The following is a 14807-nucleotide window of genomic DNA, read 5'->3' as shown; positions in this document are numbered from 1 at the left end:
CGGGGTAACGTTCAACTCGATTATATCGAGGCGGAGTTGAGTTTGGACGCTGAAGTTGCTAGCAACAACAACGAGCCACCATCAGTCGATTCTTGTAAAAAAATAAAACTTACATGTACCTCTTTGTCATATACAAGTGCCCTCTTCCGCGTGCTTCTGAAATGTATACTTTTAATAATATATTTTAGCGAATACAACCACCAATCCCTTGTTGCTCGTACAACGTAAAGTGAGATTCAATTAGTTCCGGGATCCTTGGGACAGCCCCACCGTAAACCCTTACCTACCCTAACCATTTAAATTGTCAACTTCCATTATGACAGCCCAGAAAACGAAGGTGTCATTTCTAGTGACAGTCAAGCGACCGAGCCACTCCAAAATAACTGTTGGTTACGGACCACTGTTAACCTGTTATTCATTGCAAACATTTATTACAATTTATGATGCAAACAGAGTCTCTCTCTTATCGGAACAGCTCATGGAATACGAGAGATTAAAGAGACGCAAAGGGACAGAACCAAAAAAAGTATTATGCGCCATTCAATTATGGTTCTGAAAAAAACAAACACGTTTTGATATAAGCACTCAATTCTTAACATTGTAATTTGGCATTTCCTCCCTCGTATTGTACTTCTGTAGATGGTCATTCAAAATCAAAGAACAAGGCATGCGTAATAGTTTTTTTTATAATGCACATTGATCAAGGAAACCGCTTATAAAAAAAAAATCTATGGTGGGCATGTACATTCTTTCTTATAGGTTTTCATATGCCTATCCATTCCCACTCGGACTATTCCTCATATCTTACTTGATCAATATATTCATCCTGTTCGTGTCTGCTCAGGGAACTCATCAGTAAAATGGCTTTATAACATTGACAACTACTAGATGTTACATGAAACCAACCACTTTTTACTGCATGTTATTTTCAATCATTTAATTCACAGTTAAATATCTTTCTGATCTTGTCTGCTAGCTAACAATTTCAACTTCGAACCTCAGACTCAAAGAGATGGTTATATAGCCAATAGTTACTTTCCTTTTCCTTCTTCTGAATTAAAATGTACCTTCCCATTGTGGTCCATGGTCCTTTCTACTATCTTCTCACACCATGCCTGAGGACCACGAGAGGTCCATGCTGCCTACAACCCGTTGGCCTACCTACACTCATGTCTTGGAGCCTGGGAATAGTCATTGCAGTGTTGATGAAATGTGATCTTGAAATGCCATTAAGTGACATCTTAAGGAATTTAACTTTCCCCCAATACATTAATGTAGATCAATGCAGGGCTCTGTATTATAAGAGTATGACAGAGCCACAGAAGGGCGAGTACTGCGGTCTACATTTCTTTCTATGTTTACTGAAATAATGTAAAAAAATATATATAGGATGAAGAAACAAAAATGAATGAAACATGATTAAACACGAGTCACATCTGCATGTTTTCTTTCAAGTTTAAAAAAATATGTATTGCGACGTGTACAACTACTCAGCTCTGTCTCACTGCTCAAAATGTGTCGGAAGGGTACGGTGGGCCTATACCATTAGATTAATTTACAGATTTAGAGTTAGAATGCATTTACCACACCAACAGATGTCACGGGGGAGGCGAAAAGATTGAAACAAAATAGAAAAGATTCATCAGTTAGAATTTTTTTTTTTTCAACGGTTCTGCAGAATCAATGCTATGTTAATTCTCTTAGAAAAAGAGAGTAAAAGGAAGAAAAAAAAGCCACACAAAAAATGTTCCGGAGACCAATAAAAGTCTATTGGGTTCAAGTTGTACTGTTTTTTTTCTGATAGTGGAGGCAGACTTTATAAACCAAACATGGGACTGAGTGTGGTGGCGGTGGTGGTAGAAGTGGGGAGTCTCCCTGTCGCGCCTCCTCCTGCCGGGGTTCTAGTCGATGTACTGGGAGAGCCAGCGGAAGCCCTCCCCGTAGCCCTGCCTCTTCAGCACGCTGCACATGAACAACTCCAGTGGTCTCGTGTTCAACTCCTTCATGGGAATGTTGCCCTGGAGACCAGACAAACAACATCAGGGAACATCATTCAAATGCATGGTTGTTCTAACCACCTGTGGCTCTGTTTTTGTTCTTCCTTTGTTTTAAAAATCATATCTATGTTAGAGGTAGGCTGTTCAACAGGATATTGCTTTGGTTACTGCTAGGGCCAAGAGTTACCCAACATGACCTGACAGGGTGAAACTCTTGTGATTTGTTGTACAGTTCAGTAGTTGTACTGTGAGGAAAGAAAAGTGGGTGGCACAGTAGTATCAGTAGATGTGGGTTAGTGCAGTGATCTCCTCACCTTGCCCGTTGTCTGTCCATACAATCCAAACAGCTCACGCAGTCTCTCCTCGCTGATGGCTTCGTGTCTGTCAATCTTGTTGCCAAGGACCAGGATCGGCACGTTTCCAATGGTCTCATCTGTCATTAGTGCCTGTGTGTACCACAGGACGGAGATGTCTGGTTAGTTATCACATTAATCCACACCAAACATGTCATGATGTAAGACATGATCTACCCATGAAACTTTTAGCAGTTCCGACTTTGGAAACGGTAAAGAAACCATTCTCTCGTCGCACATATCCAAAGAAATCAGTACAAAACTGATGAACTGCTTATGAAAAGGCCATTTGTTTGGATAGAACATGTACGGTGGGTTTTTAAGTTGAAATCGTTTTCAGCCCCATTTATCTTATTCATGGGGCCTTTTCAATGTCGTTGTGAAATTCATGATTACGCACATCAAGTTCTGTTTTGGACTCAGCCAATCTCGGGATGTCCAAGCAATCCACAAGGAAGACGATGCCGTTGATGGCGGGGAGGTAGTTTTTCCACACTCTGCGAGCTGTTTGAAAACGCGGACAAAGCAAAATAAATTAGTGCAGTACAGTTTTGTTGGGAACCACAAATGAACAGATCAACGTTCTCTCACACACAGACAGTCAGGCACACATACATACCTTGTGCATGGCCTCCAAGGTCAAAGGTGGTGAAGGTCATGCCAGCAATCGTCAGCTCTTCCGAGGCTGGTGGGTAAAATGGGTCATAGTTACATTGGAAAACTCCTACTCAAGCTCAGTCAACTGGGTAACCATCAAATAGGTAGGACAAGAGTAAAAGTAGCCAGCGCTAGCTTTTTATGAACATCTGAGGGGCAGTGTTCATTTTGGCACTCTTTTGGATTTAGTCATCTTAGTCATTTTGTCACATTTTTGTCATTTGAATTATGATTTGGTGTAGTTGTCAAAATGACGAAAACAGCGTACCATTTTAGTAAACTAAATGCCCTTTCATTTTAGTCACATTACATGTGTATTGCCTCAATGACCGAGAGTAAACATAAATCACCGACTTCCATAGCCTTGTCCTACCAATATTTTTCTGCATAACATCAGATTCTCTTCCCAACAGCAGAAATATGACAAACAAAGAAAAATCTGTCCATGTAAATTCCTATTTTAGCCTACATAGATATTGCACATTACATACAAAACACACAGAGACAGACAAGAGAGAGGAGCAATCACCAGATGGCAAAGTATTGTGTGACTGGTTAGCTATGGGGAAGCAAGAGAGTCGCCTACGCAATGTGTCTAATCGGAGGCCGAGCGGAGCATGTCTGCCCATATTCATCGCTTGCTACCCAGCCGATGTAGGCTGTGCGCGTCCTTCCCACCGCTGAACAGAACTGAGAAGCACATCTGTGCTGCTAAAATCAAAAAAATTGTTCTCATCACCGAAAAGCTCTTAATCTCTCAGAAAAACTCCTGTCCAGTCCACTTAGTAGTCAGATTTTAGTCACAGAGAAGTTAGTCTCGTCTCAGTCAACTGATAGGAGAAAATCATTTTCATTTATATTTTTGTCAGTCTATTTATTTAGTCAGTCATAGTCTAATCAATTAGCACAAATTATAATAATATTTTTTTTTAAATAGGTGTTTTGACAAATTTTAGTCACTATTTTTGTTGATGAAATTATCACAGAGGAGAAGATCATATTTGGGATTGATTGTTGAACTATTAGGCCTGTTCATAAGCACTGACTGTTTCCTTAGCTCTCGATGGGTACGGTTATAGGAAAATTACACAAATGTGACTATAAAAGATTTACTCACTTGGATGTAAAGTTGGCACATGCTGTCCCAATCTGTCATCTTTGAGCATGTGCAGTAGCGTTGTCTTGCCAGCATTGTCCAGTCCAAGAAATACTAACTTGCCCGATTTCTTGTACAGTCCTAAAATATAATAAATGTATCAAACAAATATTTTAGAAATGTTTTTGTACATTGAAAGTGAAGAAGCTGCGACTTCCTATCAACTTGCCCTGTCAATAATGGTTGACTTTCCTTTGCCTAACAATGTATTCACAATGAAACCAAATGTTGGAAACTCTTCTCAGCAACAAAATAAGTCAAACTTGAAAAGGGTTGAAGTAACAAGTTTAGACTTGCTGTCAGGTATGCATAACCTATAGTGAACAAGCTTTGTCATTTCTATCCGAGTGAGCTCTGAGGCCTAGCCATCATTACTCCACACCACTGGAACATCAGCACTACCTGTTTAACAAGTTAAGCAGGAGTGTCACCACGCCTCTCGGGGATGAGAGGTAGCTAGTGTCACAGAAACTAGAGGGCTCTGGAGAGGGAGGCTAAAGCGAGCTGTAGCAGCAGCCTCTTGTTTGTGTTTCACTGTAGCTTGGCAGTGGGCACGCACACTGTCAAACACCTAGGCCTAGTCCTATACTACTCAAAATCAGTTACCACGTTCAACCACAAGAGGGACAAGATGGATTTATAGGAATGACAGACAGTACCACACTCGTTGGCATTCTTTAGAACAGGTGGCGATTGGGAAAACCAAGAAATAAACAGAAAAGGTATCAGTACTGAGTAGCTTTAGAACCATATTCATATACAAGCCATTCAGAGGACAGTATTGAAAGTGTAATAAGTGAAGTTTAGATAGTACTTACCTAGAAACTGCAGTACGCTACTGAAACCACTATAAATCCAATCAAATATGAAGGACATATCCGGAGCTGGTGAATCCTGTAAGACCGCAAGAACAGAGGCTATGAACAACAGGCATGCAAGAACAGTACATGTTAAAACGTTTGATTAATTACTTGGCCCTGATCTTCCTTAGACACAAAAAATATTAAGATCTAGGCCTACTGGAAGCTAGAACACAAGAGCAGTTTCCCCAATCTCAAATAAGGAGCCATTTTAGATCAACAATAAAAAAATAGTTGGTGCTTTCAAGACAACTGGGAACTCTGAAAAAATACAAGGTCAAATCATGACATCAGTGATCTTTGTCGGAAAGCTCCACAAAGAGGCCTGAGTTCCCGAGTTGGAATTCCGAGTTAGATAACCGTTAACTACTTTCCCCCCCAGTCTGAGCTTGTTTTATTCAGAGTTCCCAGTTGACTTGAAAGCACTGAAGTTGGAAATCTCAGAGTTGTTTTGAATGCGGCATGACCCAACAGTGAAGAGATAAGGCTATTAGTTATCCCGGATTCCAAAACTGTTGATCAACAATCTATCAGTCATGGGCACCTTCCTAATATTGAGTTGCGCCCCTTTTGCCCTCAGAACAGCCTCAAGTCATTGAGCATTGACACTACAAGGTGTCGAAAGCGTTACACAGGCATGCTGGCCCATGTTGACTCCTATGCGTCCCATAGTTGTCAAGTTAGCTAGATGTTCTTTGGATGGTGAACCATTCTTGATACACACGGAAAACTGTTGAGCTTGAAACCCAGCAGTGTTGCAGTTCATGATACACACAAACCGGTGCGCCTGGCACCTACCACCATACCACGTTCAAAAAGCACTTTAATCTTTGTCTTGCCCATTCAGTCTCTGAATGGCACACATACACAATCCATATCTCAATTGTAACACGACTTAAAAATCCTTTAATCATCTGCTCCCCTTTATCTACACTGACTGAAGTGGATTTAACATGTGAAATTAATAAGCGATGATATCGTTCACCTTGTCAATCTGTCATGGAAAGAGCAGGTCTTCCTAATGTTTCGTATACTCAGTGTATAAGACACCATTATTATAATGTATTTAAATGTAACATATTACAGAAAGGGGGAGTGGCCATATACAGTTGAAGTCGGAAGTTTACATACACCTTAGCCAAATACATTTAAACTCAGTTTAAACTCTAGTAAAAATTCCCTGTCTAGGTAAGTTAGGAGCACCACTTTATTTTAAGAATGTGACATGTCAGAATAATAGGAGAGAATATGATTTATTTCAGCTTTTATTTCTTTAATCACATTCCCAGTGGGTCAGAAGTTTACATACATTTAATTAGTATTTGGTAGCATTGCCTTTAAATGGTTTAACTTGGGTCAAACGTTTTGTGTTGCCTTCCACAAGCTTACCACAATAAGTTTGGTGAATTTTGGCCCATTCCTCCTGACAGAGCTGGTGTAACCGAGTCAGGTTTGTAGGCCTCCTTGCTCGCACAGGCTTTTTCAGTTCTGCCCACATTTTTCAGTTCTGCCCACAAATGTTCTATAGGATTGAGGTCAGGGCTTTGTGATGGCCACTCCAATACCTTGACTTTGTTACCCTTAAGCCATTTTGCCACAACTTTGGAAGTCTGCTTGGGGTCATTGTCCATTTTGAAGACCCATTTGCGACAAACCTTTAACTTCCTGACTGATTTCTTGAGATGTTGCTTCAATATATCCACATCATTTTCCTGCCTCTTGATGCCATCTATTTTGTGAAGTGCAACAAATCCTCCTGCAGCAAATCACCCCCACAACATGATGCTGCCACCCCCGTGCTTCCCGGTTGGGATGGTGTTCTTTGGTTTGCAAGCCATCTCCTCCAAACATAACAATGGTCATTATGGCCAAACAGTTCTATTTTTGTTTCATCAGACCAGAGGACATTTCTCCAAAAAGTATGTATCTTTGTCCCCATGTGCAATTGCAAACCGTAGTCTGGCTTTTTTTGAATGGCGGTTGTGGAGCAGTGGCCTCTTCCTTGATGAGCGGCCTTTCAGGTTATGTCGATATAGGACTCGTTTTACTGTGGATATAGATCATTTTGTAACGGTTTTCTACAGCATCTTCACAAGGTCCTTTGCTGTTGTTCTGGGATTGATTTGCACTTTTCACATCAAAGTAACCGAACACGTCTCCTTCCTGGGTGGTATGACAGCTGCGTGGTCCCATGATGTTTATACTTGCGTACTATTGTTTGTACAGATGAACGTGGTACCTTCAGACACTTGGAAATTGCTCCCAAGGATGAACCAGACTTGTGGAGGTCTACAATGTTTTTTCTGATGTCTTGGCTGATTTCTTTTGATTTTCCCATGTCAAGCAAAGAGGCACTGAGTTTGAAGGTAAGCCTTGAAATACATCCACAGGTACACCTCCAATTGACTCAAATTATGTCAATTAGCCTATCAGATGCCCAAGAATTTAATGTTCATTTCTCTACCATAAGATGCCTCCATCAGTTTAAAGAATTTGTCAATACGATCAACTGGCCTCAGACCACGCCAGGCCCTTTTGCAGGGAAAAACTAATTCTGATTGTCTGGGCCTGGCTCCCAAGTGGGTGGGTCTACGCCCTCTCATGCCCCTGCCCAGTCATGTAAAATCCATAGATTAGGACCTAATTAATTGATTAATTGTAAATTGTGTTTATATTTTTGTTCAGTATATAACTTGTATATTAAAAACAATAAAGTATGTGGACACCTGCTCATCCAACATTCAACACCATTATTATGGGGTTTGTCCCCCCTTTGCTGCTATAACAACCCCTACTCTCCTGGGAAGGCTTTCCACTAGATGTTGGAACATTGCTGCAGGTACTTGCTTCCATTCAGCCACAAGAGCATTAGTGAGGTTGGGCAATTCGGCCTGGCTCGCAGTCGGTGTTCCAATTCATCCAAAAGGTGTTCGATGGGAATGAGCTCAGGGCTCTGTGCTGGCCAGTCAAGTTATTCCACACAGATCTCGACAAACCATTTCTGTATGGACCTTGCTTTGTGCACGGGGCATTGTCATGCTGAAACAGCAAAGGACCTTCCCCAAACGGTTGCCACAGTGTCACATTAAGATTTCCCGTCACTGGAACTAAGAGGCCTAGACAGAACCATGGAAAACATCCCCAGATCATTATTCCTCCGCCACCAAACTTTACAGTTGGCACTATGGATTGGGACAGGTAGCTTTCTTCTGGCATCCGAACAAACCCAGATTTGTCAGTCAGACTGCCAGATAGCGGATGGCCATTTTTGCTCCTTGACGTTCCCACTCCACAATAATAGCACTTACATTTGACGGTGACAGCTCTAGCAGGGCACAAATTTGATGAACTGACATCCTGACATCCTATGCCACGTTGATAGTCACTGAACTCTTCAGTAAGGCCATTCTACTGTCAGCAACAGGTTTCATTCAAATAGCCAAATCCACTACTTTGAAGGGGTGTCCACATAAATGAAAACATACTTGCGTATAAAGGCCTTTTACAAAAAGTCCCACGGTACCTAACATAATTAAAAACTTTAAGCATACAAGTTACCACACCCGGTCTTAGGGATTGCCAATTCCTCTATCGAGTTAGGTAAATCAGCTTTTAATTTCCGTCACCTTATTTTAAATGTTCCTATATTTGATGTTTCGGTGCAATTCCAAAAGATAATTGAGGACTTTATTATTGATGAATGTGTTTATGACCATGTTATTTTTCCCGCTTGCATTTTGTATTTATATTTTGATGCGTGTATTTTCTGTAATTTATGTCATTCAGGCCTCATCCACAAGAGACCTTAGTGTCAGTATGACTCCCTGATAAACTAAAGGTTAAATAAAATATGGTATCTGAGTGAGTAACAAAATCAAAATCTGGAACCAGGGGAAGCATCAGTGACACAGGCAAAGTAATATGGCATAATTAGTCTATTAGCCTATATTTGTGTTTCCAAAAGTAGACTAACAACCATCCTAGAATCCAGGGCCTACAAGACTTTAGAATCCCTGCAATCCGAGTTCAGCATGTGGAACGCGGTGCGTGTCACATCGTCGCAAGGAGAGAGTCTCATCTGAAGGATTTAGCAACATGTGATAAGAACAATGACAATGAATGGCAACCCTCAGGAAGTATAATCTTGTTCCAGTGAGATTCAAATGGACAGAAGTACAGGCAGTTCAGACCAATGTTCACAGTCTCTTTCCTAACAGCCAAGACACGTGCTCATGAACATGGCCTCAACGACACTGACTCAGAGCCTGATGATGTGGACCATGGGCCTTGTAAATGGATAATCCCAATCAGGTTTAGTTTGCTAACATTAGCCTATTGTACTTTCCATAAAAAAATACATGCAAGATACAAACCTAATGTTCTGCCATAATCATTCTAGCATGGAAACGCTGCACAGGGAACCTTTTAAACTTAATATTTAACATTAACAATTTGACTAAACTAACAAACCAACGGCCATCTATGTGCATGCAGCTTCAGTAATGCAAAATAAAATGCCATTCACAGTCAAAAGGTAGGTTCCCAACACCTCTACATAAATACCTCCAGTGAGCACTGAGCAGGAGATTTCTATATATATATATATTTTTTTTTAAAGGTCAAAATGGACACGCCTACAAGGGTTTTTATTTTTTACTAATTTTCCACATTGTACAATAATAGTGAAGACATCCTAACTATATAATAACATGGCCTTGATGACAGCTTTGCACACTCTTGGCAATTTCTCAACCAGCTTCATGAGGTAGTCACCTGGAATGCATTTCAATTGACAGGTGTGCCTTGTTAAAAGTACATTTGTGGAATTTATTTCCTTCTTGATGCGTTTGAGCCCTTCAGTTGTGTTGTGAAACGCTAGGGGTGGTATACAGAACTGTTGGCTCAAACGCATAGTTTTGAAGTCTTCACTATTATTCCACAATGTAGAAAACAGTAAAAAATAAAGAAAAACCCTTGAATGAGTAGGTGTCCAAAGTTTGACTGGTACTGTATATTTGAAATAAAAAGAGGCCTCAGTGGCCTGGCTGGCTGAGCTGGTAATTTTACTGTGACTTTTGTCTCAGACTCAACTGTCTCCCCGTCTAGCGTGCACCACAATGCGCCCGGCAGGCTGGCCCGACCTGTGACCAGTTATGCAACGTGCAAACAGCTCCAGGGCTAAAGTATATGGGAGCCAAAGGTCAAGACCATGCAAATACAACTGAACTACACATCAGCAGGAGCTCTCCCCTTTGCCCTGGCTGCTGCTGACACACTGTGGGCTGGAGGATGTGTGTGTGACGTGATCCAGTGGAGGCAAAAGATCTACTGGCAAAATTTCTGAATTGGAGTGCCTGTGTTAACGCAGCCAATTAAATACCCATACTCTAGAACAGTTTAGCAGGGAAGCCAGGATATTTGGTAGAGATGTACCACACCGGCTTCTAGTATTTTCCAACTATCAAAGCAAGAGAGCAGAGCCCTACGCTAAACAACCTCTGATTTATCATACCAGTCTGATTTTACATGATTACGTCAATGGATGCTCAAAAAAGTCACAGCAGTAGTCGTCATGGAGATAGTATTCTATGGTGTTATATGTTCAACTTCATTCTGTTAATTCCCCTGAACATCAGTCCTTTTAAACATGTAATTGATCAATCTAGGCCCAACAATAATATTTTGAATTTACAGCATCTAGCCTAGCCAAAAGAAAAATCAGAAGTAGTGACACCCCTGCAAAATGTTGTATGATATTTCAATATTAAGGCCAGTGGGCATTGAGGTGCAGGAACAGAAGTGTACTAAGAATATACTTCCAGTAGGACATCAGACTACCTTACAGATCTATTTGCCAGGCCAGCTGGCTCGTGTTCTCACCTTTTTCCTATAGTCTCTTAAATAGGAGAACGTGTATTCAACTCAAACATAACCTACAGGTTATGACAGCTAGAGATAACTTACAAACACTGATCAATCAAGTCACTGTTTTCAGCTCAAAGCTTTCTATCCCTAACAGAAGTTGAGGTGAGAGCAGATTGCTCTAGAAAAGCCATAGCTACTATATATGTGGGGGAAAGAAAATACAATAAATAAATCCAGATTATAAAACAGGTTTTTGGGATGCTGATTGCCATAACTCCAGCACAGAGTTATGGCACCACAATCTCAGCATTCTCCAGGTTCCATTTATCAATGCACACCCACACCCAATGCCCAGCCAGTCAATTGATAAACTTCATCTCCCCTGGAAAAAGCATTGAGACAATATTTCTCTATGCTACTAGGCTAACATTTGGGTTGTCTTAACCTTGCTGTCTGCTTCTCTGACCTGTGGAACAATGTTGCAGTTTTTTTGACAGCTTCTCTGGCCAGGCGAATTCATTTATCAGGATAATTTTTTAAACCTTTATTTTACTAGGCAAGTCAGTTAAGAACAAATTCTTATTTACAATGACAGCCTACCGGGGAACAGTGGGTTAACTGCCTTGTTCAGGGGCAGAACGACAAATTCTTACCTTGTCAGCTCGGGGATTCGATCCAGCAACCTTTCGGGTTACTGGCCCAACACTCTAACCACTAGGCTACCTGCCGCCCCAGACATATTTCATTATAAATAAACTAAAGCGCACATATCTTGCCGTCATTTCGGCTGCTTGTGTTAATTTCGGCAAGCTAGCAAATGAGAAGTAGCTAGCGTGCATAGCTACATGTTAATGATTTGTTTACTATAACAACAATTGCAAATACAATGGATAGAATGAACGACCAGCCCATAGATAATTTTCCTGACATAGTCAGCTAATGTGTGTGAGCGCATCCACGGGGCAGAAGTCAGCGTGTTGTGATTCTCGGTGGCTAGATTGCTAGCAAGAATGACAAGAAACTGCCATTTGGGGAATCATAAGTGACTCGTTTCATCTTGTTCTTGATACCATGTCTTGTTTTGACAGATTTCATGTCAATGCTAATAGGGCCCAAATTCGCTAGCTAGCCAACCAACTACTGTAAGTATTTATTTGAGAGGAAACAAGTGCTAATTGTGCAAATGTATTTATAGTTTCAATAAAATATTGGAGACCAAATATAGCTTACACGTCGTCAACAATCTAAGCCAACCCTGTCTGTTTTGCACCATAGTTGTGCACGTGTCAGTTTTGTTGATAAACAACCAACCCGTCTATTTGGCTAGCAACTTGAGAATCTGTAAACTAACAACTGGCTTTTGCCAGTATGGTGGAAGGATAAAATAAAATGAATTTATTCAATATAATAATGTTTTTCATATTAACGATTTTCACCCTCCAGACATTATTTCCTAAAGGACTTAATGATGAAATGCCTATGTATGTAATGTTGTGAATTTCAACATGATTTATGTGCCTATTTAAGATTACTCTGTTTTTCGTACGATAACTCAATGACTTATGAAAACTTGCTATGTCCTCATTGTGGTTTTACAGACGTGTTTCATACATCTTATTTATACACTTTTGTAATATAAATGAAATGCATATTGTTATATTTGGTAGCACTTATTCGTTTTTCCTTTGCCTCCAACCCCCTTCGATGTGTGGAACGGATGTGGGTGGGACTAGGTCTACATAAGGGTGCAAATGACAAAATTCACAAAAGCTGACGGAGGCCGTGAGGCCAATACGTAAGCTTATTAAAGATCAGTGGTACTATCAAGAGCAGTGTGTGGTTTCCTGTTTCCTTCATTGTATCTTGGAAGGATAAAATAAAACAAATTTACTCAATATACTAATGTTTTTCATATAAACATCAAATCTTTGAACATGTTGGCAAGCGTTTTATAAAAGCAATAAGGCCCCCGAGCACAGGAATTATCAAAAATAACACCCCCTCTAAGGGCTCTTTTCTTGGCTTCGCCACAGGCCTAAAAACAGCCTTTAGTCAGGAGTTATTCACACGATAATTCCCATGTTCTCATGCCTTAATGCTTAAGTATAATCTGTATCAATCTAATATGAAATGCTTAACAGTCATGGTTATAATCAGAAGACAAAAGACAATTGCACAGTGTCAGACACTAAATATACTAATCTCAAATGCCATAACATTGTTGATCTCACACCTGTTCTAATCAATCATCATTTAGAAGGGGGGGGGGGGGGGTTCAATATATGGCCAATAGAATTCAACATGGAGGAAAATCTGGGGTTATTTGACTGATTTAGTTATTTCTAGTTTGGTGACTAACCTTACTAGGAGAGGATATTTCTGTTAAGGTATCAACGTGTCTGACTTCAAATTAAAATACACATTTTGGCTAAAGGTAATTGGGTTCAACATTGCATAGAATTCACCAACTCACACACCTCAAACGAATCTTATGTCAGCAATACATATTGAGTTTGATTTTATTGACTCCAAAAAAATAAAATTTCAGCTCGAAGGTGATCATAGCTATCAGATTTTTACGGCCTATTGTGATGCTCTATTATCCGCTACTGGATATGTCCTGTTTGAATGTAGGAAATGTTTCATTATGAAAACGAATCCCTTTTTTGTTCAATGAAGTAAACCAAAAATGTGTATACACCACCAGGTGTAGACACGTTTAGCCGAATCGAGAACGAAGATACTGCCAAATTAAGGTTGGTCGAAAGTTCTGTGTTATGCCGAAAAGTAACTTACTTACCAATGCTGTAACAGCATCACATTATCCCGTTACAATCCGCTAACTACCTGACATTAAGGCATTTGTTTAATTGATGGTGCAAAATCACCATGATGAATATTATAGCAACGACCACTATGACCAGTTGGCTAGCTAACGTTTGGAAGCAAAGCTAAAAGGATAGCGAGCTGTGAAAGTCACAAATTGTATTATTACGTTTAGCTGGCAGCGGAAGAGGAGTTGGTTTTATTCTCATTTAGCTAACTGGTTAACATTAAAATCAAGCTAACGACAACGCTGACATACACACGTAAGTTGCCATAGTGATTGGTTGGCCCTCTAGCTAGCTAAGTGTATTTGAATTCATAGATACGTGTCATTTTCAAAGTTAGCTACAGACATTAGCATCGAGCTAGTAGTGGGAGGGAGAAAACTAAAGTTAGCTGTATTGGCGTTAACAGCGAAGCGGTTTGTTACAACTAGAGAACATTTCTCAAGATAGTAAATCACATACTACTAATGGGCCTAATTTAAGGTTACCATATTATATTTCAAAATAAGACAAAACGTTAGCTAACTAACGTCAGCCGTAAACTACACACTTTGTTTTAGGCTTCCTGCTCAAATGACGTTAGCGTAAAGCTAACGTTAACAAGCAGTGTTGCCGTACGTTCAAATAAACTCACTGGCGCAAACTACATATTTGAAATAATTAATGCGAAACACTTACCCGTTAGCTATCTAAGTGTATATCAATTGACTAAATATGTTTTCTCTTAAAATCATGAAAATCGGCCTTCTGGTGAAATGAGAGTCCGCAATTCGCGTCTTCCTCTATACCTTCGTGTTTTGTTACAGAGCCACGACACAGCAATGGCTGTCCTCAGGCCTAGCCGCTTCCTGTTTATGTTTCACAATCATCTTTCCGGTAGGGGAACAACAATATTAATAAAGTTCGTGCTCTCCTGTAATGAGAAGGTGTTAACATTTCAATACTCATGTTCATCAGGCCATATTGTACAAACAATCTGACGGGGCAGTTTGTATGTCCACATTTCTGATCTGAACAATAACGACTTCCAGTCCAAAATCTTAATCTCCAGCAAAAATCGCGCTGGAGATAAGTATTTATTAAAACGT

At 40.2% G+C, this 14807-nt stretch overlaps 1 protein-coding gene across 1 annotated transcript; it reads right to left on the bottom strand.

The window, feature by feature from the left end:
- Positions 1-403: 403 nt before the first annotated feature.
- Positions 404-14580, bottom strand: LOC139420779 (small COPII coat GTPase SAR1B). Its single transcript, XM_071171035.1, has 7 exons — positions 14398-14580; positions 4982-5057; positions 4125-4244; positions 2970-3035; positions 2751-2854; positions 2312-2443; positions 404-2018 (listed from the first exon to the last, which is right to left on the bottom strand). The coding sequence occupies exons 2-7, from the start codon at positions 5037-5039 to the stop codon at positions 1902-1904; spliced, it is 597 nt and encodes a 198-aa protein (XP_071027136.1). The 5' UTR covers positions 5040-5057; positions 14398-14580; the 3' UTR covers positions 404-1901.
- Between the last annotated feature and the right edge of the window lie 227 nt (positions 14581-14807).

Source organism: Oncorhynchus clarkii, chromosome 12 (genome assembly GCF_045791955.1).
Source record: "Oncorhynchus clarkii lewisi isolate Uvic-CL-2024 chromosome 12, UVic_Ocla_1.0, whole genome shotgun sequence".
Lineage (NCBI taxonomy): Eukaryota > Metazoa > Chordata > Actinopteri > Salmoniformes > Salmonidae > Oncorhynchus > Oncorhynchus clarkii.
Note: the sequence above shows the minus strand (reverse complement) of the source record. Positions and strands in the feature narration are given on the sequence as shown.

Bases quoted from the DNA above. Each gene is read 5' to 3' on its own strand.
- LOC139420779 (XM_071171035.1), bottom strand. From the start codon at position 5,039: ATGTCCTTCATATTTGATTGGATTTATAGTGGTTTCAGTAGCGTACTG. The intron at 2,855-2,969 runs GTATGTATGTGT...GTTTTCAAACAG, and splicing joins CCTTGGAGGCCATGCACAAG to CTCGCAGAGTGTGGAAAAAC. The intron at 2,019-2,311 runs GTGAGGAGATCA...TCTGGTCTCCAG, and splicing joins ATGGACAGACAACGGGCAAG to GGCAACATTCCCATGAAGGA.